Source organism: Chiloscyllium plagiosum, unplaced genomic scaffold (genome assembly GCF_037043375.1).
Source record: "Chiloscyllium plagiosum isolate Xiang-an unplaced genomic scaffold, Cpla_swu_hap1 HiC_scaffold_6, whole genome shotgun sequence".
NCBI classification, from domain to species: domain Eukaryota; kingdom Metazoa; phylum Chordata; class Chondrichthyes; order Orectolobiformes; family Hemiscylliidae; genus Chiloscyllium; species Chiloscyllium plagiosum.
In genome coordinates, this window is record NW_028270144.1 from 105,829,054 (window position 1) to 105,855,187 (window position 26,134).

Consider the following 26,134-nt stretch of genomic DNA (forward strand, 5'->3'; position numbering starts at 1 on the left):
TATGCCCCTCGTGATTTTGTAAATCTCTATACAGAGGAACCTCGATTATTCAAATGAGATGGGCAGGCACTATTTAGTGCGGAGAATTATTCGCTTAATTGATTCAATGCCATTCCTCTGGGGCTCAGAGTTTTCTGTTAAGTCCATTCCCCATTCAGGAGATGAGGCAGCAGCACACTGCACATGAGCCGCCCTCCGGGTCCAATACAGCCCTCCCTGCCCGTCCCACCTCGTCCAACACTGTCCCCTGCCAGCATCCCAACCCTGTCCAACATCCCTGCCTACCCACAACCCTGTCCAATACCATCCCCACCCTCGTCCAACATTGCCCTACCCATGCATCCACCCCTGCCCCCAACCCCGTCCAACACCGCCCCTGTCCGCCCCCTTCCCCTCTCTGGGGTACCCAGACTGGACACCAACAACAAGACAGCAACAGCCAGCCACCTTTTGGGGGTGAGGCTCCAAATAGAGTGTGCACACACCCAAGCCCCCCCACCTACACCTACACCCACAAACACGCCGCCACCCACCCAGACACACACACACTTTACTGCAACTTTTTGACAGCTTCCACTTTTGCCCTGTACAGGGCAATGTTGGAGAGATTATTTGGGGAAGGGGGGGTTTAGGGTGCATGTCTGTGTAGAACTCTAGGGAAAGTGTGGGCGGAGAGAGAGAGGGCAGTAGGTCAGTCATTTGGAGCCAGCGCCTGGGCTCCCCAGGGCTGTTCTCAGCAGCATTTCAGTAAGCCAGGTTTGTTTTTAATCATTGTAAACAAAAGACATGATCAGTGTTGGAAACACGTCTTTAATGTAATGTTTCTATCGGGACTCTGATCTCCTTTGGATAATCCGATATTCAGATAATCGAGGTTCCTCTGTATAAGATCACCTCACAACTTCTGATGCTCCAGGGAAAAGTGTCCTTATAACTATACCTTTCAGTCATGGCAATATCCTGGTTTCCTGCAATGCACAACTTAATGAAAGAACCATGAGACTTGTAACACAGGATGAGTCAACTTGACCAACTATGCCTTAATGTCAATGCTTGTTCAGCTGGAGCTACACAACCTCATTTCTGTGCCCATTCTTACAGCTGTTAACCATTCTTTGTTTTTAAACATCATATCAAATTCAAATTTAAAAGGTACCACAGTTATGTGGTAACGTGTAATCCTTATCGCATTGTGATATAGGAGTAGAAAGTTAGGGTTATGTGTATGGAGAGCAATGCACGTATTGCATCTCAAATTAAGATAAGTTGTAAACAGTATGTATTTAGTATTAGGGCTCAAGATGAAAAAGAGCCCATTGATGAGTAACAGTGGTTTGAGAATTTTGTGTATTTGTGCAACTATGAATGATCTAATTAAAGACAGGATTGTATTAGGAATAACAGATCCCTTAGTGAGAACATGTCTAATAAGAGGGGTACTTTGAACCAGAGGGGTACTATTATCCTGGGTGGGAAATTTGCTGGTGCTATTCAGGTGGATTTAAACTAGCTCAGCAGGGGGATGGGAATCTGAGGTGTAGTTGCAGTGCACAGCAGGATGAGAGTAGGGAGGACAGGGACAGGATTTCATGGCCACAGGAATGTACTGGCAGCCAGCAAGTGGGTTTGAAGTGTGTCTACCTCAGTGCCAGACGTATCTGAAATAAGGTGAGCTTGCAGCATGGATAGGTACCTGGGACTTCAATGTTGTGGCCATTTCGGAGACATGGATAGAGCAGGGTGAGGAATGGATGTTGCAGGGTTTAGCTCTTTTTCATTAAGAACAGGCAAGGTGGTAAAAGAAGGGGAGGTGTGGCCTTGTTAGCCAAGGATAGTATAATTGTGGCTGAAAGAAATTTTGATGAGGACTCGTCTACTGAGGTAGTGTGGGCTGAGGTTAGAAACCAGAGAGGAGAGGTCACACTGCTTGGAGCTTTTTATAGGTCTCCGCAGAGTTCCAGGGAGGTGGAAGAAAGGAATGGCAAAATTATTCTGGGTAGGAGTGAAAGGAACAGGGTGGTCATTATGGGGGACTTTAACTGCCCTAAAATTGACTGGAAATGCTATAACTCTAGTATGCTGAATGGATCAGTTTTTGTCCAGTGTGTACAGGAGGGTTTCCTGACAGTATGTCGAAGGGCCAACAAGAGGGGATGCCACACTAGATCTGGTGCTTGGTAATGAACCAGGCCAGGTGTTTGATTTAGTTGCAGGTGAGCACTTTGGAGAGAGTGACCATAATTCAGTTACATTTAGTTTAGCAATACAAAGTGATTACTCTTGACCTGCGGCATGTACCTATCGATGGGGCAAGGGTAATGCGATCAGGCAAGAATTAGGATGCATAGACTGGGGTAGCAAAATGCAGGGGATACAGACAATGGAAATGTGGAGCTCGTTTAAGGAACAGATATTGTGTGACCTTGATAGGTATGTCCCTGTCAGGCAGGGAGGAAGTGATAAGGTAAGAGAACCAGGGTTTACTACAGAAATTGCATCTCTTGTTAAGCAGAAGAAGGTGGCTTATGTGTTGATGAGGTGATGGAGAATTACAGATTAGCGAGGAAGGATTTAAAGAAAGAGTTAAGAAGAGCAAAGAGAGGACACGAGCAGTCTTTAGTAAATAGAATAAAGGAGAACCCTAAAGCTTTGTATAGGTATATGAGAAATAAAAGGATGACTAGGGTCAGTCAAAGACAGAAGTGGGAAGTTGAGTGTGGACCCTGTGGAGATCTGCGAGGTGCTAAACAAACATTTCTCATCAGTTTTCACTCAGTAAAAGGAGAATATTGTAGAGGAGAAGAAAGGGATACGAGATATTAGACTAGTAAGGATCGAGGTTAATTATGAGCAGGTGTTATCAATCCTAGGAGGAGTGAAAGTAGACAAGTCCCCGGGCTGGATTGGATTTATCGGAGGATTCTCTGGGAAGCTAGGGAGGAGGCAGTAGAGCCTTTGGCTTTGACATTTGAGTTGTCTACAGGTTTAGTACCAGAGGACTGGAGGATTGCAAATGTTGTGCCCTTGTTCAAGGAGGGCAGTAGAGATGACCCAGGTAATTATAGACCAGTGAGCCTTACTTCTGTTGTAGGAAAGGTTTTGGAAAGGATTATAAGAGATAAGATTTATAATCTAGCAAGCAACAATTTGATTTCAGATAGTCAACATGGTTTTGTCAAGGGCAGGTCGTGTTGCACAAACCTCAGTGAGTATTTTGAGAAGGTGACTAAGCATGTAGATGAGGGTAGGACAGTTGAAGTGGTATACATGGATTTCAGAAAAGCCTTTAATAAGCTTCCGCATGATAGTCTGTTGGAGAAAATGCAGATGCATGGAATTAAGGGTGATTTAGCAGTTTGGATTAGAAACTGGCATTCTGAAAGAAGGCAGCGAGTGGTGGTTGATGGAAAATATTGAGCCTGGAGTCCGGTTACTAGTGGTGTGCCACAAGGATCTGTTTTGGGATCACTGCTGTTTGTCATTTTTATAAGTGACTTAGACGCAGGCATAGGTGGATGGATTAGTAAATTTGCAGACAGCATTAAGACGGTGGAGTAGTGAACAGTGTGGAAGAATGTTACAGGGGACTTGGATAAACTGCAGAATTGGGCTGAGAGGTGGCAAATGGAGTTCAATGCAGCTAAATGTGAGATGATGCACTTTGGGAAGAATAACACACAGGCAGAGTACTGGGTCAATGGAAAGTCAAATTCTTGGTAGGGTGGATGTGCAGAGGGATCTTGGAGTCCATGTACATAGATCCCTGAAAGTTGTGACCCAGGTTGATAGTGCTGTTAAGAAGGCATACAGTGTGTTAGGTTTCATTGGTAGAGGGATTGAGTTCTGGAGCCGCAATATCGTGCTGCAACTGTACAAAACGCTGGTGCGGCCTCACTTGCAATATTGGTCGCCCCCTCGTGGGAAGGATGTGGAAGCATTGGAAAACGTGCAGAGGAGATTTACCAGGATGTTGCCTGGACTGGAGGGGAGGCCTTATGGGGGAAAGGCTGAGAGACTTAGATCTGTATTCATTGGAAAGAAGAAGGCTAAGAGGAGATTTGATAGAGAGATACAAGATGATCAAAGGATTAGATAAGGTAAACAGTGAAAGTTTTTTTCCTAGGATGATGACGTCAGCTTGTACAAGGGGGCATAACTACAAATTGAGGGGTGATAGATTTAAGACAGATGTCAGAAGCAGGTAAGGGAGAGTGGTAAGGGCGTGGAGTGCCCTACCTGTCAATGTAGTTAACTCAGTTACATCAGGGAGATTTAAACAATCCTTGGATAGTTCACAGGTCGGTGCAACATTGAGGGCCAAAGGGCCTGTTCTGCACTGTATTGCTCTAAGAGATGAGAAAACAATCGATATGTCATCAATCAGCAATTAGATTCTTTTCATGGCAGAACAGACCAGTCCTTGCATTATGCTGAAAGATATTAGGGCAGTAAGATCAAGACAAAGGATAGGATGCAAATTTGGAATTGCCCGGCATCCCCAGTGCTAGAATCATCATTAAAAGTCTGCTATGGACCTGTACAAGCACTCAGTCCAAAGCTGCCCTGCACAGTTCCTGGTATTTGGCTGATACTTAGCAAACAAGGGGAATTTGATGTCCCACTTTGTGGGAGGTCCTGAATGTGTTTGTACAAAGACAGGATGTCCTCTTTCCCTCAGGACAGAAAGTGGAAGTTGTGACACCAGATCATGCCAGCTTGTCTGGGGTTGCTACCTCTCTCTGCAGTCTCAGCCATCTGAATGAATGCAAAGCATTCTAGGAAGAAGTTCAATAACTCTCCACTTCACCAGGATAAGTGCTACATGTTCTTTTGCATAACTCGTGTTTATTCTATCTCTACACTATACCTATCTTTGTCTCTCACTTATGGGTCAGGTTGTAAGTTTGCTGGCTGAGCTGTTAGAATTGTTCTCAGATATTTTGTCACCATACTAGGAAACATCATCAGTGAGCCTTCAATGAAGTACTGGTGTTCTGTCCTGCTTGCTATTTATATGCCTTGGTCTGTTGAGGCGGATCGTATCATTTCCAGTTCTTTTTATGAGAGTTTGGTAAATGGAGTCCAAATCAATATGTTAATGGAGTTCTGGTTTGAATGCCAGGCCTCGAGAAATTCCAGTGCATGTCTTTCCCAGGATGGATGTATTGTCCCTGTTGAACTGGTGTCTCTGTTCGTGTGCGTGTATGGATACTAGTGATAGTTGGTCATGTCTTTTGGTAGCTAGTTGGTGCTCATGTATCCTGGTAGCTAGTTTCCTGCCCATCTTTCCAATGTAGTGTTTGTTGCAAGGACTCCTTGCAGATATTTTGTATATGATGTTCATTCTGCTGGTTGTTGGTACAGTGTCTTTTTAAAGTAATCAGAAACTATTTCAGTTGTGATGGTAGGTTGAGTCAATGCCCAATAAGGAGAAGATTCCTGGTTCATGTGTTGACAAGGGCAGAGACTACAGGAAGATTTATGAACCAACCAATGCACCATGGTCGAGAGTGCCATTCAAGTGGGAGACAAAAACAAAATGTTGTATTTACAGGGTATCGCATAATTAGGGAAATGGATACTGTTCAGATGCTGTTCTCTGCAAAGAGAAAGGGTCTCGAAAGTTGCATTGACCACCTGGTGCTAAAGTTAAGGAGATCTCTTCTGGGCAGAAGAAGGACTTGGAAGTGAGATGGAAAGGATCTCATTGTTGTGGTCCCTGTAGGTTCCAGTGACAAGGTGGGGCTTAAGGATTACAAGCAGCTTGGAGCTAAATTTGAAATGAGGTAAAAACAATGACTGCAGATGCTGGAAACCAGATTCTGGATTAGTGGTGCTGGAAGAGCACAGCAATTCAGGCAGCATCCGAGGACAGGCAAAATCGACGTTTCGGGCAAAAGCCCTTCATCAGGAATAAAGCTTAATTCCTGATGAAGGGCTTTTGCCCGAAACGTCGATTTTGCCTGTCCTCGGATGCTGCCTGAATTGCTGTGCTCTTCCAGCACCACTAATCCAGCTAAATTTGAAATGCAGAATCTTTTTCATTGTTATTATCTGGTCAGATTACTACCTGAATCAAATGCAAATTGGCATTGGTGAATTACATGAGAGATGTAAATATGTTGCTCAAAGATTGGTGTGGAAGAAATGGGTTCCAATTCAGGGGTACTAGCACCAGAACTGGAGGTGGGAGGGTGGAGAAAGCGTTGTTTTGTTGGAACAGGCTTTATTTGAACCATGCTGGGATTGTGTATGCAGTGTTAAATTAATTAGAGAAATGAAGAATTCCATTGAAGGGATGTTTTAAAAAAAGAAAAGAAATGAGAAAGTATAAATGCAGGGTGGTGAAGCGGTTAAAAAGTCAAAGTATGACAGGAAGTGGCAGAAGAGTACAGCAGAAAGTAGCACTGTTAATAAAGATCAACAAGCGTAGCACTGGAGTTGAGTTTGTCGAGTGCATAAAATAGTATGGTGCAGAACCTACCCAGAAACAGGTTATTTTAGTAATGTGTAATAAGGAAGGATTGATACGAGGGTCCTGTGGTTCAGGGTCCTTGAGGAGGTAATGATCACAATATCGCAAGATTAGCTTAAAGTTGTACAACTTGTACTACCAGCTAACTGTTTAAAACAAACTAATAAGTGTCTGAGACCTATTTTATTGATTTGAAACAGGTGCAACACTTTCTGTCTGCAAAGAACAGGCTATGCAGTAATATATGTAGCTACCATTACATGCCAGTGTACCACACGATGTACTCAACTGATGATTCTAAATTGTTGTTCAGCGTAATTCTTCATACATTCAAGATTATCCCACAAACATTGTGCAAGTGCAAAAATTGCATGTAATATTGGACTTTTGATGCAGGATTCGCAAAGAACGGAAGGAAAATGCAGCTAATTACGATCTGATAGTATTTGGCATGTGCAGCCTGCATATCTGACACCACCACACAGCACTGAAATTTTATACCACATTATCCATTTTATGGTAGAAATAATGTGTCCACTATACCTCCGATTGCCCCACAAAAGTAAGGTCCCCTAAAAGTTTGAGTAGCAGGTGAAGCCAGCTTTTTATGCACACGTGTTGCCCCTAATTGGACAGTGCCATTGAGCTAAAAGATGTTTTGCCTGTCATAAAAATGAGTAATGTGGTTATCTATGAAACATCTTCAGCTCCTCCACAATTTGGCAAATGCATGAGAAACCGTGCTACCATTGTACGATTCTTTGCTACACTGAGTCATAGTGCTGTACAGAGTAGCTGTACAGGCCCTTCGGTCCAATTCTGTAATATGTAGTCAAAATATCTTGATAAGATCGTCTTTTTAGTAGAGCTTTAAATGCCACCAGATAGCTAGTTCCATTTGGCCCATATCCCTTTGAACCCTTCCTGTTGATATATCCTCCTTGAAATGTTGCAGTTGTGCCACAACTCCCATCACCACCTCTGGCAGCTCATTCCATACATGCACCACTTTGTGTGAAAATGTTTGTCTCTAATGTCCCTTTGAAACTTTTCCCCTCTCACCTTAAACCTATGCCTAGTTTGGGATGACTCCTCCCAACCTGGGGCAAATACTTTGTCTATTTACTTGATTCACGCCCGTCATGATTTTATAAATCTCTATAAGGCCATCCCTCAGCCTCCGATACTCCAAGGAAAATACCCCCAACCATTAAGCCTCTCCCTATAGCTCAAACCCTCCAATCCTGGCAACATCCTTGTAAATCTTCTCTGAACCCTTTCATGTTTTGCATGTCCTTCCGCTAGCAGGAAGACCTGAATTGCATGCTGTATTCCAATAGTGATCTAACCAATGTCCTGTACAGTTATAACATGTCCTCCCAACACCTATACTCAATGCACTGGCCAGTAAAGGCAAGCATACTTAATACCACATTAACTATCCTGTCCACCTGCAACTCCACTTTCAAAGAACTATCTTCACAGGTCTGCCAAAAGTATCACTAACCACAGAAATGCTTATTTCTCTTATAGCTTGCTGTATCCTTAGACGCATTAAATTATTTCCACAAAGGAAAACAGAATGCGATAAATGCTCGGTGTAACTTAAGTGATGAGAATCAAAGGTTTAACTTGTCAATCAGGTTTAAGAAAATCCTGTTGATGATTGAATCCTATTGAAGGTTTAATCTACGGATCATTTAAATGATGTTGTAGCCTCCAGCCCGAGAGACATCTGTTTCCTCCTTGTCATATGTCTCTCATTTAGAATATTGTGGGAATCTAGGGAAAAGATTGCCGGGCCCTTTGCTGAGATACTTATATCATCAACAGCCACAGGTAAAGTGCCGGAAGGTTGGCTAATGTTCCATTTTCAAAGAAAGGCTATAAGGAAAGATAGGGAACCATAGGCCAGTGCATTTTACATCAATAGTGGGTGAGTTGTTGGAGGGGATTCTGAGGGATAGGATTTACATGTTTTGGAAAGGCTAGGACTGATCAGGCTTTTTGCGTGAGAAGGCCACTTTTAGAATACAATTCTGTATTCTAAAAGTTTCCCTTCTGTAGGAAGGATTTTGTTAAACTTGAGAGGGTGTAGGAAATATTTTCCAGTCCTGACAACATTCTGGTAGGTTTGATTATAGGGAGAGGCTGGAAAGGCTGGGATCTTTTTCCCTGGAGCATTGGAGGTGGAGGGGTGACCTTTGTAGAGGTCTATAAAATTGAGGAGCATGGATGGGTGAATAGCCAAGGTCTTTTTGCCAGGTTGGGGAGTCCAAAACAAGAGGGTATAGGTTTAAGGTGAGAGGGGAAAGATTTAAAAGCAACCTGAGGGAAAACTTTTTCTTGCAGAGCGTGTATGGAATGAGCTGCCAGAGGAAGTGGTGGAGGATGTACAATTACAACATTGAAAAGGTATCTGGATGGGTATATGATTAGGAAGGATTTAGAGGGATATGGGCAAGTGCTGGCAAATGGGATCAGTCAGATTGGGATGTCTGGTCAGCATGCGTGAGTTGGACTGAAAGATCTGATTCCGTACTCTATGAAACTCCATATTAATCTTGAGTTTCAAATAATACTTTTAAGATCTACTATTTTTACAATCATCTCGGCTTTGTGTATTTCATTGTAACATAGTCATTCAATTAGGCATTGTTAATGATCAATAGAGTGTTTTTATTTAAGAAAATAAAAGTGCTGAAGGAACTCAGCAGGTCTGACAGCATTTGTGGAGAGGAACAGTTAACATTTTGATTCCACTATATCTCAGATACTTTATTTACATCTTTGTATATCGTTGTAAATATATTGTTTATGTGTTAGTACTTTTCCCAATTGACTTACCTTTGTTTCTTGTCTTCTAGGACCTTCAGTCAGAAGAGGATTGCAATTGAGAAGGACTATGCTCAGGTAAGGTGTGAGTGAATTCCTCTCTTTAAGGCTCAATTATTGTGAAACAGCAGAATCCATTATTGAACTAACTCCCTTTGGAAGGGGCCCTTGAGGGAAATGAAAATGAATTAAGTTATTACTTTAAAATAAAAACGGAAATTGGTGAAATTCAGCAGGTCTGGCACCAGCTGTTGGGAGAGGACAGAGTTAATGTTTTGAGTTTAGTGACTCTTAATCAGAACGGGCTAACTAATAAAGCCATACCCTCTTGGCATTTAATAATTTCTCAATATGGGTTAAATGCATTTACCACAATTTAGTAAATTTCCCTTAGCAAACATAAAGTATCTAATATAAAACTAGTCCTAATGGTACAAGTATTCACCATAGGAATTTATTTTCACTATTAAGAGTGAACATAACAATAAAGCATCCACAAACTATATAGTCCTTTGGGGTGGAGAATTTCAAAAATTCACAATCGTTCAAGCAAAGAAATGTCACTGCCCCTCAGTCCTAATAGGTCAGCCTCTTGTCCTGAGATTATGTCCCAGTGTTTTATGTTCCCCAACCAGAGGAAAGCATTAAATATTGGATGCCTTAATGAGATTGCCTCTCATTCTCTTAAACTCTCAAATGTGTGTCCAATTATGCAGCCTTGCATTGTGGAACAAATCTCTGTCATCCTAGGGATCAGTAGACAGTGCCTGTGTTGGTGACTGCATTCTTCTTCAATCCAAGAAAAAGCTTAAAAGTTAGCTGTTTTTATCAAATGTTTACATTCTTGAGAAGTTTACTTATCCAGTATCCTGCATAATGATTTCAATTAGCACTTCTATGAAGCTATTCTCTTTCTGTAAATATGTAGTCAATATATCTTGATAAGATTGTCTTTTTAATGGGGCAGAAATAATGAAAAATAGAGCTTACTTTAAATGCATTTAACTGAGATTGACTGTGTTGCTAAGTTGATATGATAAAGACATAAAATTCAATATGTTGTATACCTTCAAGCAAGTGTAATCTCCCAAAATAATAGGGGGGCAATTTGTAGCCAAGTCATCTTATTAGCAAGTTTTTATTGTAGTTTACCCCATCTAGATTATGACAGCAAAAACCTCTTGTTTTATTTAGAGATTCATCAGCTTGGAAGATTAGCTGAGTGAGTTAATGTCATACTTTTAACTGGCAAATCTATAGTCTATGCATTTAGCATGAATTGGCTGTGCCCATAATTGAACAGAAGTTGTCAGGAAGTGCTATAATACAGTAATACAGTAATACAGTATTGTGCTACACTACAGCAGCCACTGCAGTTGTAGGTAGATGTACAATTCTATTAGGGAGGGAATTCCAGGATTTTGATCCATCAACTCTGAGTGAATGGCAATATATTTCCAAGTGAAGGTGGTTCATGCTTGGAGAAGAAATTACAAGTGGTGGTATTCCCATTCATTTGCTTCCCTTGTTGTTCTTGATGGAAGTGGTGGAGTCTTGCTGAATTTCTGCAGTGCACAGATTGTACATACTGGTATTACTGAGCATTGTTGGTAGAGGGACGAGATGTGGTGCCAGTGAGGTGGGCTGCTTTGTGTTGTTGGAGCTGCAGTCGTCCAGGCAAATGGGGAATATTCCATCACACTCCTGACTTAAGCTCTGTAGCTTATGGACAGGATTTGGAGACTCTGGAAATAGGTTAGTCACTACAATATTCGTAGCCTCTGACCTGCTCTTGGAGAGAGGGTTTTTTTGGCTGGTCCAGTTCAATTTCTGGTCAGTGGTAATCCTCAGGATGTTAGTGAGGATTCAGTGATAGTAACGCCATTGAATTGCAAGTAAATGTTCAACTATGAGCAGAATTTTACACGAGCTTTATTTCAATTATTGACAGTTACTAGAAAGTGGAGAACTGTCAGGATTTATTTAGCTGGATCAGCAGAAATAAACTTTGACTAAGCAAAGTTGTGGATTGTAGGGATTATAGTTTACTTGCAGCGACCGCAAGTGCAATCGTAACCAGTGTTGGACTCCAAAGCAGGTGATGAGTAGGGTGAAGATTCTAAATCTAAAATGTCCACCCCAATTTTAACTTATGCCCTGATTTGCTCAGTTTGGTTATGTTGCATTTGCCTATTATGAGGGAAGCTTGATATGGACTACTGCTGTAACTGCCAAGTAATATTTGGAGTGCCTATTAATTTTACAAGGATCTGAAGTTTCTCTGTTTTATGACTTTGCTTGGCAATAAGCTATTATCAGTAACCTAAACCAGCACGATGCAGCAGATGTGACACGTCACCAAGTAATAGAGTACTGGTAACAGTGTTCAAGGTAATTGTTTATAAAGTAGTGCATCAGTGTTAGAAATTGTGCCCATGTTTTGCTGTTACAATATTTTAAGTTCAAATGTAGTTGACCGCAGTAATTATTCTATAATGTCTACATCACACATAAGCTGCTTCAATTTAAGATTCTGTTGAATCAATCAGTTAAAAATAATGGATAGTATTAGAAATAGTACAAATGGCTTACAGTAAGAGCACTTCATTAATGTTGAACAAGTGTTTATATGAAATCTTTCAATAAAAGGGGTCTGTGTGACTTAAGGTACATTATAAAAAATAAATTTCAGATTATTTAAAGGGAAGCCTATACTCCTGCAGGACTTATTTAACTCTGCAGACAATCTCCTCACACTTAAATCCCACCCCCTGCCTCCTCATAAGTGCTTCCTTCAAAGTTCATTTTTGTTTCAGAAAGAAATGTTGCAGAGATGAACAACTTCTGAATATTCTTATTTTACCAAAATACTAGTTCTGAATGTTAAAGCTTCAAGTTTTCATACCTTCTGATCCTTGGATCTTTCTTTTGGCACTGGTAGCTTGAGCATGAAATTATCAGCATGCCAGCCAATTTTGTTTGTGCTAACCCTGCTTTTCATGTCACCGTAGCCAGACATGTTGAAATGGGGCACATGTCTATTTCTTTACAAATATGCAGAATCCCACCCATGTTGAAGCAGGCCACTAGGCCCTTCGAGTCCACACTAAACCTCGAAGCATCCCACAAAGACCCACATACCTACCCAATCTTGTAATCCTGCATTTCCCATTTCTAATCCACCTAATTTACACATCTTTGGACTGTGGGAGGAAAACAGAGCACTCTGAGGAAACCCATGCAGGCTAGGTCCCTTTCCTGTGAGGTAGCAGTGCTAACCACTGAGCCACCATAAGATGTGTGCTGAGTGACCTTTGTGTGTCAAGGTGACAAAATAATATTTCAGAGAATTCTAGCCCAGATATAATTATTTAGTTCTTGAGGGAAAAGTTTTGTAAGGGAACATAAATTGTTTTTACTTCACAAATGTTATAGATTTATGTGTTTGTAACAAGGGACATTTTCAATATTGTGTTGAAACCTCCTAGTACCTTCTGCGGTTTTTTTCCCCAATTGATAATCCATTTTAATGTAAGTGCATACTTAGGGCTATATGTTTATGACTGTAGGGAGTTACTGTCAACTACAAATGATAGACTAACTTGTCTCTCCTTTTTTAATATGGTTTGTAATGATTATGTTATATGTATTCATGACAAATGAACTTCATGCAGAATTAATGAATCGGTGTTTCCAGTGTTATTTAAACCCTTTATCAGTACAGTGTATAAACTGTCTTCATAGTCTCACAATTGAGACTTGTGGCACATTAAAGCAGGCTGAAAACCTGCTTACCACTTTGTAACTCCCATTATAGTTCAAAAGCATAACCTTGTCACCTCCCATTATAGTTCAAAAACATAACCTTGTCACCTTAACCAATAAAGGTGTGTCATATATTTTGTTTCCATTCAACTTTGTTATCTGAAGGGGATACTGTGGGGGATCACATGGCAGTCGTAGCACCAATCAGTAAAGAAGAAAAATACTATGTAAATAAAGTAATGTTAATGGTATTTGCAAGTAAGTATTTCTTAAAAAGATATTCAGGAGAATTTGAATCTTGAGAAGTCTCTATACAAAATATTCATTATGTATCACAAAACCCCTGAAATGACATGTTAGAATAGATTTAATTGCAGAGATCAGCTTAACCATAACTGAACATTAACTTTAACCTGAGTATTAAATGCAGAGATTCAGGGTGAATGTGTGCTTTTTATTTTTGTGTGTTGTTATACCATGCTGCAATAGTGTGAAACATTATGGTAAGAGCAGATATACAAAGAAATGTTATATGGCTGCACAGACCTGATTAGGAGCAGGAAGAGTTTGTAGGCAATGATCTCACTGGGTAGTTCGAGTAACACCGGCAGGACTGCAGAAGTGATTGTACAAAATTTATGAATAAAAAGTTAACATAATTATTGCAAGGCAGTAGAGTTCTTCAGTATGTTCTAAATTCAAACATTTAACTGAGTAGTTGTTGTCGGCTATTAATTTGTGTTGTAATAGAGGAAACTGTCTTTTGAAGTTCTCTATAAACTATCATTGCTGCTGTAAAATGGCCCAGAACTGATGTATAATAACCTTGAAGTTCCCGCTGTGGAATACCCTTCCCACACCATTTATCAACCTCACTCCAATTTTAAGATGTGCCTTAAATCTAACCTTGATGACACAACTAAGTCAAGACTTGAGATTTGTTTGACATCAAAGGTACTCTAACAATAGAAGCTATTGTCAGTTGTAATAAGTTTCTTAATAGTATTTCTTTATCCATCCAAATTTTATCTTAAATGATATTTAAGGCTTACATCTACAAGAATTTTTGTCTCTAATAATTTTATATGTACTGACTAGTAGTTTTGATCTAAAGCATTTATTGTAGTACTGTAATTATTCATTTTCATTCCTTCTGCCTCAAATTGTCTTTGGTAATCAGTTTGCTCTGTACACTTAACATCAAGGTTGTACTATATTTTTGGTAGTATTCCATTACTGTATATATTCACTCACACCCATTATTTACAAGATCTAAAATTGAGGTGAATTTAATGCTGTTGATTTATTGTGACATGAGAAAATATGGAATTTTTTATTTTCTATCACTATATACCACTATATGTTCATGGTTTCGTGAAGGGTAGGTCATGCCTCACAAATCTTATTGAGTTCTTTTGAGAAGATGACCAAACAGGTGGATAAGGGTAAAGTGGTTGATGTGTATATGGATAAGGTTCCCCATGGTAGGCTACCACACAAAATACGGAGGCATGGGATTGAGGGCAGTTTAGTAGTTTGGATCAGAAATTGGCTAGCTGAAAGAAGACAGTGGGAGGTGGTTGATGGGAAATGTTCATCCTGGATTTCAGTTACTAGTGGTGTACTGCAAGGAACTGTTTTAGGTCCACTGCTGTTTCTTTTTTATTAATGACTGAATGAGGGCATAGAAGGATGGGTCAGTAAATTTGCGGATGACACTGGGGTCAGTGGAGTTCTGGATAATGCCAAAAGATGCTAATGGTTACAGAGCGACATAGATAGGCTGCAGAGCTGGGATGAGAGGTGGCAAATGGAGTTTAATGCAGAAAAGTGTGAGGTAATTCACTTTGAAAGGAGTAACAGAAATGCAGAGTGGTTGTCCACCTGATGAAGGAGCAGCGCTCTGAAAGCTAGTGTTTCCAAATAAATCTTTTGGACTTTAACCTGGTATTGTGAGATTTTTAACTTTGTACACGCCAGTCCAACACCAACATAACCAAAAGGTAAGATTCTTAGTAGTGTAGATGAGCAGAGAGATCTCTGTGTCCATGTACATAGATCCCTCAAAGTTGCCACCCAGGTTGATAGGGCTGTCAAGAACACATAGTGTGTTAGCTTTTATTAGTCGAGGGGTTGAGTTTCGGAACCATGAGGTCATGCTGCAGCTGTACAAATCTCTGGTGCGACCGCATTTGGAGTGTTTTGTGCAGTTCTGGTCACCGCATTATAGGAAGGATGTGGAAACTTTGGAAAGGATTCAGAGGAGATTTAGTAGAATGTTGCCTGGTATGGAGGGAAGGTCTTACGAGGAAAGGCTGAGGCAACTTGAGGCTGTTCTTGTTGGAGAGAAGGTTGAGCCTGACTTAATTGAGACATATAAGATAGAAGGTTAGATTAGTGGACAATGAGAGCCTTTCTCCGACTGTGGTGATGGATAGCAAGAGGGGACATAGCTTAAAATTGAGAAGTGATACATATAGGACAGATATCAGAGGTAAGTTTCTTTACTCAGAGTAGTAGGGGCGTAGAACACATTGCCTGTAACAGTTGTAGACTCGCCAAATTTACGGGCATTTAAATGGTTATTTGATAGGCATATGGACGAGAATGGAATAGTGTAGGTTAGATGGGCTTTCACAGGGTGGCGCAACATCGAGGGCCAAAGAGCCTGCACTGCACTGTAATGTTCTATATACTTGTCGAATTGTTATTGAACAAAGAATCACTTTTTCCCCGAATAGGATTCTTAAGCCGGGGTAAAAACAAGGACTGCAGATGCTGGTAACCAGAATCTAGATTAGAGTGGTGCTGGAAAAGCACAGCAGGTCAGGCAGCAACTGAGGAGCAGAAAATCGATGTTTCAGGCAAAAACCCTTCATCAGGAATATTCCTGATGAAGGGCTTTTGCCCGAAACGTCGATTTTTCCTGCTTCTTAAGCTGGGGGTTGTACAGAGAAGGAAACCATTTGGATTACTTTGGGGGTAATGAATTCTGCTGCCTTATAGCTCTTCCCTCATAATGCAATGACTCCTATCACAATTCAAATGGAGGTGAAGTAGTAAAATGAGACATAAATGATGCAAAAGAGGCAAATATGATCAAACAAGCATAGAAATTAAATTGACATTTATTTAAAGGTAATTTTCTATAATTGTAAAACCTTGGTCTTAAGGAGAAAAGCAGTTGTAGTGCTTAATAATTCCTGCTGGCAAGTGTCAGGGAAAAGTATAATTAAATAGGAAGGGATTGAATAGGTCTGGAATTGTTAGAAATCAGCACAAATTGCGATTAGAAAAGGAGAGAATTATTTTTGGATATCTATTAGATAATTAGTGTTGCAACCTGGTATATGGTATGTCTACAAGCTATCAGATCATAGACTGGTCAACTTGACAGTGCCCTGGCTAATCATCTTTGCCACCTGTAGAAAAAACATTTGTTTTTCCTTGTCTTTGATGACTAAAATGGTGAAGGTTCGGAGCATATAAATTAAAGTTGCCTTGTATGTCAAAAACGACTATTTCCATTTATGTAATTTAATGCCAACTAAAATGTATCAATAGCAGTTTACATTGGGAAGCCATGTTACATTATTAAATTCAATTTGTCATAAGGTACGAGAGTGGTTGGTGATAACCATGTAGTGGTAATGTCAATGGGCTAGCCTAATAGTAGGGGGGGCCTCCTGTGGTGCAGTGGTAGTGTCCCTACCCTGAACTGGGAGGCTCACCTGCTGTAGAGGTGTGTAATAACATCTCGAAAAGGTGAGAGATTTTGATTTGATCCTCGTAATTTTTTGTTTGACCCTTGTTTTACATGCTCTTGCACATTCTCTTACATGCTCATGCTCATTGTACACTATGGGCAGAATCTTCCACTTTGTAGTCTACTTTAGGCAGAAGGACTTTCTCACCATGGTGAGATTAGTTTGGTAATTATATACATGTAGATAAAATAGCAAATCTAGAAGCTGGGCTGCAGGAAGTTGTTTAGCTCTGATGCTTACTCTCAAATCAAAGATCATGTCATCATGTCTAAAGAATTTATAGACAGTTCTTCATTGCCTGAAGAACAGAGCATTACTCAAGTCCTTGAACTGGATGCCTACAGCTAAACATTCTGGTCACTTCCTTTCCTTTCTCATCAGGCACCTCTCCTCCAGACAGATGGACTTTTAGCCTTGGCCTATTCCTGTACATTTATGCCCACGATGTTCCAGCCTCAATCTCTCAATTAATTATTGTGAACTTAATGGAGCGATGACTTTAATTCTGGTGAGCTGGCATTTTAATGAGCATTCATAAGATGCAAATACATGCAGAAAAGACTTCGCACTTCTTGCCATCTGGAAGCTTAGTCCACTTTTAAAGTTTGGCGAACTTATTTCAAACATTCATCCTGCTGTTGGGATTCTGAATTTTGGCCTGTCACTCGATTAAGTTTCCCACCTGTCTTTCTTTTGTGCTCCTGGAAGCAACAAACAGATGATCAAATAGATACTGAATAAGAATTTTACCTAATCTCTCTAGTTTTTTATCTTTGTACGGCATTGCCAACATTGTGGAAGCTATTCCTTACAGGTTTGTGCAGATACCCATGTTTACATCCATAAGGCTCCAGTTTGTTTTTTAAAAACTGTTGATCTGATTACTGAAAGTCAAAAGAAGGCAGTTATGTGTTGTTTAGTATGCTGAGGAGAGAATTGCATCAATTTTCGCTGCTTGTTTACTCTTTCCACAAGCTGGGGTTCAATTTTACAAACAGTGGGAACTTCCTAAATGACCATTCATCACATTTGAGTTATTTGGAAAGTATCAGTGGTTATAACAGGAAATATTTTCCCATCTTGTGTTTGCTGCTCAATTAAGTATGACTTAACTGTTGCTCTTAGCAACCTAACATATTTCCCCTTTTTTAATAATTTCCCAATAAGCTGAAAATGTACTAACTAGAAAATCAATTTTAAAATAAAGTTCATCCTTCAAAAATATTTAAGTTTGCATTGTGCTAGTAGAAAACTGATTAAACAGTTGTACAATTGTGAGCATTCTGCTTCTTGCGTATCATCCTTCTTCTCAACCTATTCTATTCCCCTTTCCTCCAAAGAAAGCTTTGGAAGATTGTATAGTACACTCAGGTAAAATAACTTGTGTTGAAAACAGCTTTTGAGGTTTTGATTTATTCACTTTACAGTTTCAGAAAACTAAGAATCTGGTCTTTTGCAAATATGTACTTGTGTTTTATTATAACTTGAATGTAAGTCACTGATGTCGTCCTTTGCTGTTGCGTTAAACTGGAACACCTTGCAATGATTCTATATCTGTTGTTTCTAAATCTATGATGTTTTGCTATACTGACTTTCACATACCAGAGCAAATGATGTGGCCCTGGGAGAAAGCTTGGGATAATAGCTTATAAGATTCATGGATGGGGGGGGGGAGGGTGTTCAATTTTTTAGTGCTCTATTTTATTTCATTCCTTGTCTTTAAAAAAACTGCTTTCTTTCTAGAAAATGTGCAGATTGTAATTTTGCATTCCTAGTTTCATATGTCAGATGATACATTTTTAATGGCTGCGATACAGCAGTAACTAAGTTGCACTTTGGTAAGGGAAAGATTGTGTATACTTTGTCAGTTGGCGCATGGCCCAGAATAGCATTCTTGCATAATGGATAATAAAATGCCATTAATGTTTGGAGAAATAAGGGCTGTGGTGCTGGTACACAGTGTTTTTATAACTTCCGTCTGTGGGTTTAACCAGGAAAACACTAGTCTGAAGTAAATCCTGCTTCAAATTTGAGAAGGTCAGAAAAGGCTGCATTCAGTGAATACGGCTCAGCATCTGAACGGTAGCACAGTAGCAAAATAACCTCATGAAAATTATGCATCTATTTTATATTTTTAGAAAATATTATAACTGATTTACAGAAGTTGGAATTATTTGGTCCAGAATCTGTGTGAGAGTTTTTTTAAAATCAGAGGAAGTGATGGCAAAGTTGTAATGTCACTGGACAAGTATTCTAAAACCTCAGGCTAATGTTCTGGGACACTGGGCTTGAATCGCAGAGTGATAGAATCTGGAAGAAAAAGCTGACCTAATGGTGTTGTAAAATCACATCTGGTTCACAAATGCTTTATAGGAAAGAAAATATGCCTTCCTTACCTAATACAACTCCATTGCAATGTGGTTGACACTTAACTGCCTTCTAGGCAATTAGAAATGGATAATAAATGCTGGCCTAAACAGTGACACTTGCATTCCATGAATGAATTTTTTTTCAAAGCAAGTTCATAATTCTTTGTGGATTAGAACATATGTTATCACTGCAAATCATTTATTAGATACAGACTTTGGTATGATGAGCCATTTAGCTACATTTAATAAGCTCATTGTAGTTCATGTATATATTTACTGAAACAAACAATCATTTTTAACACTTGAAACTCTGGCATTATATTGATTAGTAAGGCACACTTTAATGCTAGTTCTAAGATTCAGTTGACAGTCTGAGTGATACTTTGAAAATGAATAATTCTCCAGATGTTACGTTGATCAGAAAACTTCCAGAACTGCCCTTGATCTCTATCCAGAACATGGCTGATTTTCTGCTGAAAATATGTTGCTGGAAAAGGGCAGCAGGTCAGGCAGCATCCAAGGAACAGGAGAATCGACGTTTTGGGCATAAGCCCTTCTTCAGGACCTCTGTTCCACAGTCCTGGTCCATGATTTTTAACTTGGAGCTACATTGATAGCAGTACTGTAAAATAAATCTAGTATACAATAGGACAGTTCCCAGAATTGTAGAAGTGCTTTTGAGGCACATATTCCCAAGTTAACCTCATTATTCATGTGTGCATCAATAGAATTGAAGTGACCCTGGCATCTGCTACTCTTGGCTTTGTTGTTGCATGATTAGCCTCTGGTTGAGAGCATTTAAGGTGAAAGAACATTCACAGATCTTTGGTCATAATTTACTAAAGCCTTCAATGATTATTTTATACCTAGGGAGATAAGTAACAGAGTGCTTCTAAAAGGTTAATCTGTTTGTAAAAGGCACTGGTGCTTGTGTAGATGTATCTTACATATAGTGCTGATGTTCATTTATATTTTTGTTCATGATTGTGGAAACTGTCAGAGATCCAGAGCTGATGAAACAAGTCACAAGACAACAGCTTGGATTTACTGCATTTCTGACACCACTGGCCTTCACTGCTGTAGTTGAGCCAACTACTTTTTGTTAATGTGCTGAAAATTTAATTTTTGTAATGTAACACCCTAGCAAAATATGTTTCAGAGTTCAAAGAATCTGGGTAACAAATTCAATCTTGTGAAGCTGTTTTGTAATTTTGGCAATTGGATCTCTTATTCTGTGCTTGAGCCATTCTAATTTAATTGGTGTTTGCTGCTGAGCTGTTTGAATGACTTGGTTATGTTCACATGAAGTATGTGGTAGCATTTGTTATGGCCAGGATAAAATATACAGGAAGTCCTCAGTTAACATTGCTCTATTTAGCATTTATTTTGTTTGAATGTTGACAGGTTATTGGGGCCTGAAATCCCGTTGAGTGTCACGTGATTCATTCTGATGTAGTTTACTGCACCTGACCCGATTTCTGTGAATAATTGTGGATTTCTATATTAAGATTGAGATTATTTGCATTTAAAATGCACCTTGTTGAAAATGATAAACTGTCCTGATGTTTCACAACCACTTACTTTTTGAAGTATAGATAATCTATTGTGAGAATACAAATGCCACTCTATTGAACCATCTGCCAGTGTTTACTACTTGGAGAATTGCACATCAGATTCTGAGATACCTTGATCTTTCAAAAGAAAACCCCTGGAATCTTAACATCAAGTCAAACAGGTAAACAGAATCATTGTTTAACACCTTGTTACAAAGGAATACCATTTATCTTCACAGTACACCACTGCCTCGTTACTGCTAGCGAATGCCAGTCTACTTTAAATTTTGGCAGTCTTCTAATACCGGCATATATGCTATTTACTGAGCCAAGTTGACTGGTGTTTGATTCACCTTTTGTATTGAAGAGAAATTCATGTACATAGAAGTTTTCATAACAATACACAATGGTATAAATTGATAAAATGTTGCGACACGGGGTAAGTCCCCTCTGTTAATTTAGAACCAGCAACACAAAAAAGATTTATCCCGTGCGGTAATCTGTGAAAATTCAAGAAGCCAAAAGCTAGTTAAAGCAAAAATTAACAACTTTATTTCTTAAAGTATAACCAAGAATAATTAACTATTTGCAACTCCTTCTTCTAGCCTATCATTTACTTTTCCTCCTATAATACTAGTCTGATAAAACCCCCCGATTAAGATTTACCAAAATTCAAATTTCAAAACCAGGCAGCTGTCAAATCTTCCTCTGTAGATTTTCTTCTTCTTAGGGTTTCTCTTTTGCAGGTAGTTGCTAGGTAAATGCACCTTTTTAAGAGAGCTAATTTTCTGGGCAGTCTGCAGATGTTGGTGGCTTGGCAGTTCTCTCTCAACTGTTCGGTTTTTGTTTCGGTTTTATGCCTCAAAGCATTGGATTGTGTCATTGGTTTTAATATTGTCAATATAATAAATTCAGACTTGTTTGGAGTTTGTTTTTTTTATATATGGGGTCTAGTTTAAACTGATTGACCTAATTCAGATTTGTTTTTGTCTCCAGGCAACTAGCTACACTAGCTGCTGGATCAAAAGGTTACATTATATCTTGTTCAGAGCACTTAATGCTGTCAGGTCGTTCTGCTAGCTTTTAACTTTCTTAAAGATATAGTACACTTTTACACCTTCATAACAGTATATCTTGAGTATGTAGAACTTGCATGTGGCATAGAATTTCAGCACCTCAACTAGTTGTATTGTTTTAAATATGAGCAACTCTAAAGGTTAGGAGTCTTTAATTTTTTTTGCTTAGAAAAAGGTTTCTTTTAAACAAGTCTTGTCCAATGAAGTAAGAATTTATTTATATAATCATTTATTTTCAAAAATGTGACTTTTTAACACATACATGATAAAATTTATATTTCCAGGAGTAAGTAAGGGAATTATGAGCTAGTGAGAGTTGTATAATATTTTCAGTATCCATTTTCCACTAAATTTAGGGATGAGCCTGAAATTTGAAGCTCCCAGGTGCATCTGTACCGATAGGATGGGAGTTTCAGTAGACCCTGAACGATCTGACAATAGGATATTAGTCAAGGAATATTTCACCTCTACAGCATCCATTTAAGCATTTCTCAGTTTAAAATCCCCTTTGCCCACCCCCACCACCAAAACAAAAACACACTAGGTCATACAGCCAACCTTTAATGATCTTTCTGTTGTTGCAGTTGATGTCAATTCAGCACAGATCGGGCAGATGGAATTTAATCCTGATAAGCATCAGGTGATGCACTTTGGAAGATGTAACAAGACAAGGGAGTATTCAATGAATGGCAAGACACTAGGAAGTTCAGAAGAATCTTGGGGTGCTTAAGAAGGCATATGGGACACTTGCCTTTATTCATAAGATTCAGTAGATTGATAAGATATAGGAGCAGAATTGAGCCATTCGGCACGTTGAGTCTGATCTGCCATTCCATCGTGGCTGATATGCTACTCATGCCCATTTTCCTGCCTTCTTTCCATATCCCTTCAACTCATTAGTAATTAAAAATCTGTCTAACGCCTCTTTAAATGTACTAACTGTCCTAGCATCCACAGTGAATTCCATAGATGGGGGAAGTATAGGTCCTCCTCAACTGTTTTAAATTTGCTGTCCCTTATGACTATGACCTTTCATCCTAAAATGCCCCATTTCACATCTATTTTATCCACACCTTTTATCACCTGGAATACTTCAATTTGATCTCCCCTCATTCTTCTCCATTCCCGAGAGTATAGGCCTAAACTGTTCAATCTGTCTTCATATGACAAACCCCTTATTTCTGGGATCAACCTAGTGAACCTCTTCTGAACTGCCTGCAATGCCACTACATCTTTTCTCAAATAAGGGGACCAAAACTGCAATAATATTCCAGGCATGTTCTTGCCAATACACAGTATAGTTGCAACAACAGCTCCTAACTTCTATAATCTATTCCTTTAGTTATAAAAACCAATATTCCATTTGCTTTCTTTATTATCTGCTGTAACTGCCTGCTAGTTTTCAGTACACCTGGATCCCTCTGCACCTGTAGACTCTCCCCATTAAAATAATAGGTCACCTTCCCATTTCTTTGACCCGAAAACATGACCCCTCACTTACCCACATTAAACACCATCTGCCACACTTTGGCCCACTCTCCTAACCTATCTATATCCATTTGTAAGGTTCTTATTTCCTCATTGCATATTTACTATCCCTCCTATTTTTGTGTTGTCTGCAAATTTGGCTATAGAGCCTTCTATCCCTGTATCCAAGCCATTAATGTAGATTGTAAATAGTTGGAATCCAAGGACTGAATGCTGTGGCACCCCACTAGTTACTTTTGCCAATCGGGGGAAAAAAAAATTATCTTGACTCTGTCTTCTGTCCATCATCTATCCAGGCTAATAAATTACCCCTGATTCCATATGATCCAACCTTGTGAATTACCCTTTTTTGCGGTATCTTATCAAATACCTTCTAGAAGTCCAGATAAATTACATGCGCTGCATTCCGATGATCCATTTTGCTTGTTACATCTTCAAAGAACTCTAGCAAATTAGTCAAACATGATTTGCCCTTCATGCTGATGGATAGCATTTGGATTTTCCAAATGTCCTGATATTGCTTCCTTGATAATTGATTCTAACATTTTTCCAAACAACAGATGTTAAACTAAATGCTCTGTAATTTCCCACATTTTGCCTCCTTCCCATTTTGAATAAGGGCATTATACTGGCCATTTTCCAATCCACTGGAACCTTTCCTGTGTCCAGGAAGGTTTGGAATATTGTAACCAATGGATTTACTATCTCCACTGTCCCTTCCTTTTAATATCCTAGTATTTAGCCCATCAGGGCCAGGGGACTTTTCTGTCCTCAATCCTAATAGTTTACTTAGTACCTTTTCCCTATCGATGTTGTTTGTTCTAAGTTCTATCTTATCCAGTGCCTCTGACTTGCCCATTCGAACATGAATGGTACTATTGTCCACCACCTTGAAAACTGAGGCAAAGTATTGATTCAGTATCTCTGCCATCTCAGTGTTCCCCACTATTAGCTCTCTGGTTTCATCTTCCAAGGACCAACATTCACATTAGCGACTCTCTTTCCTTCTATATACCTATAGAAGCTTTTGCTATTCTTTTTGATATTTTGTACTAGTTTTCTTTCGTAATTTACTTTAGCTCCTTTTATTAATTTTTTACGTTTGAAAGTTTTAATCTTCCATCTTGCCTTTGCAATATGGCATACCTTAGTTTTTGACTCTATATTGTCGTTGACCTCTTTGTTTAGCAATGGATGTTTTTTTTTACCCCCCCCCCCCCCCCCCCCCCCCCCCCCTAGCATCTTTCTTTCACACTGGGATATATTTTAATTGCTGGGGAATTGAGTAGCACCTTAAACACCTGTCACTGCTCATCTGCTGTCTTACCATTTAGCCTTCCTGCCCAATCTACTCAGGCCAAATCTGGCCTCATGCTATATAATTTCCTTTGTTTAATTCTAGAATACTATTGTGGGACTCTACATTCTTACCCCTAAACTGAATTTAAAATTCAATCATGCTGTGGTCACTACTCCATAGAAGATGCTTAACTATGATTTTGTCAGTTAATCTCTGCTCGTTACACAGTACCGAATCCAGAGCAGCTTGCTACCTGGTTGGTTCCATGACATACTGCTCCAAGAAACCGTCTCTAATACATTCAACAAATCCTGCCTCCAGGCTACCTTTGCCAACTTATTAGTCATGGCATTGATTATAAGAATAAGAATATTATTTTGGAGCTGAACAAGATTTTGGTTAGGCCACAGTTGTAGTATTGCCTGCATTTCTGGTCAAGGCTCTATGAGAAGGATGTTATTGCACTAGATAGAGTGCAGACAAAATTCACCAGGATGTCGTGTGGGATAAGAATAGTTTATCATGAAGAGAGGCTGGATAAACTTGGATTGTTTTCTTTGGAGCAGAGAGGAGCCTAGGACAGGACCTGATTAAGGAGTGGAGATTGAGGGGCATGGACAGGGTTAATAGAGGGCAGCTTTTCACCTTAGTCGTAGGATCAATAACAAGGGGGCACACCTTTAAGGTGAAAGTAGGAGTTTTGAGGGGATATGAGGACAAAAGTTTTCACCCAGAGGGTTGTGGGAATCTAGAACATGTGACCTGGGAGGGTAATTGAGGTGGGAAACCTCAATGTTTAATAGTACTTGGAAGAGCACTTGAAATATTGCTAGAATCAAGGCTATAGGCCAAGTACTGGAAAGTTAAGATTAGTGTCGATTTAGAGTAGAATTTTTGGTGCAGAGTTGATGAGCTGAAGCACCTGTTCATTCTATAATTCCAGTGATTTTAAATAATATGTTTCATCATTACCAAAGCTTGAAGTACAGCCATTCTTGAAAATTAAATGCTATTAGTGTTGTGGTTGGGAGTGGAGGGTGTTAGTGGTGATGGTGGTGTTTTGCTCATCAAAGTCAGAACTGTCTATTGGGTCTGTCAATTGTTCTTGGCAATTGCCATGTAGCATCTTTTGGAGGGCTGCATTACCTTCCTTACTCTGCCAACGAGCCCACGCTTCTAGGCTGGCTATTGGACTTTGGCCTTCCTGATCCACCACTAGCTGACAGGGTGTTCACATTCTGCTCTGGTAGATTGTGGCTTGCAGTTAGTGGGGCAGGACAAAGGTTTTGGCTGGGCTTGGGGAGCAGAGGATGATGACCTATCTCATCTCGATGGAATTTGCTGGTTTCCATATGTTCTGCAAGCTGTGGTTTGCAGCGAGAGCCTTACAGTTCTGGTTTCTGCCTCACTGTGTGGCTTCAAGGTTCGGTTATGCCTGGCCCCTAGTTGGCCAGATGGAGAAGAGGGAATGGATGGGAGTGCAGGCTCCCTATAGCTAGCTGAACT

The 26,134-nt window shown here is 39.7% G+C and overlaps 1 protein-coding gene across 7 annotated transcripts in view; it reads left to right on the plus strand.

Moving 5' to 3' along the window:
• LOC122550843 (F-BAR and double SH3 domains protein 2-like) overlaps nt 1-26,134 on the plus strand; it is a 230,720-nt gene that overhangs the window by 19,655 nt on the left and 184,931 nt on the right. For all 7 annotated transcript variants that reach the window (XM_087988313.1, XM_043692169.2, XM_087988314.1 and 4 more), the window contains exon 3: nt 9,343-9,388. In XM_087988313.1, the coding sequence (XP_087844439.1) occupies nt 9,343-9,388 (46 nt within the window). The remainder of the gene's footprint in view (nt 1-9,342; nt 9,389-26,134) is intronic.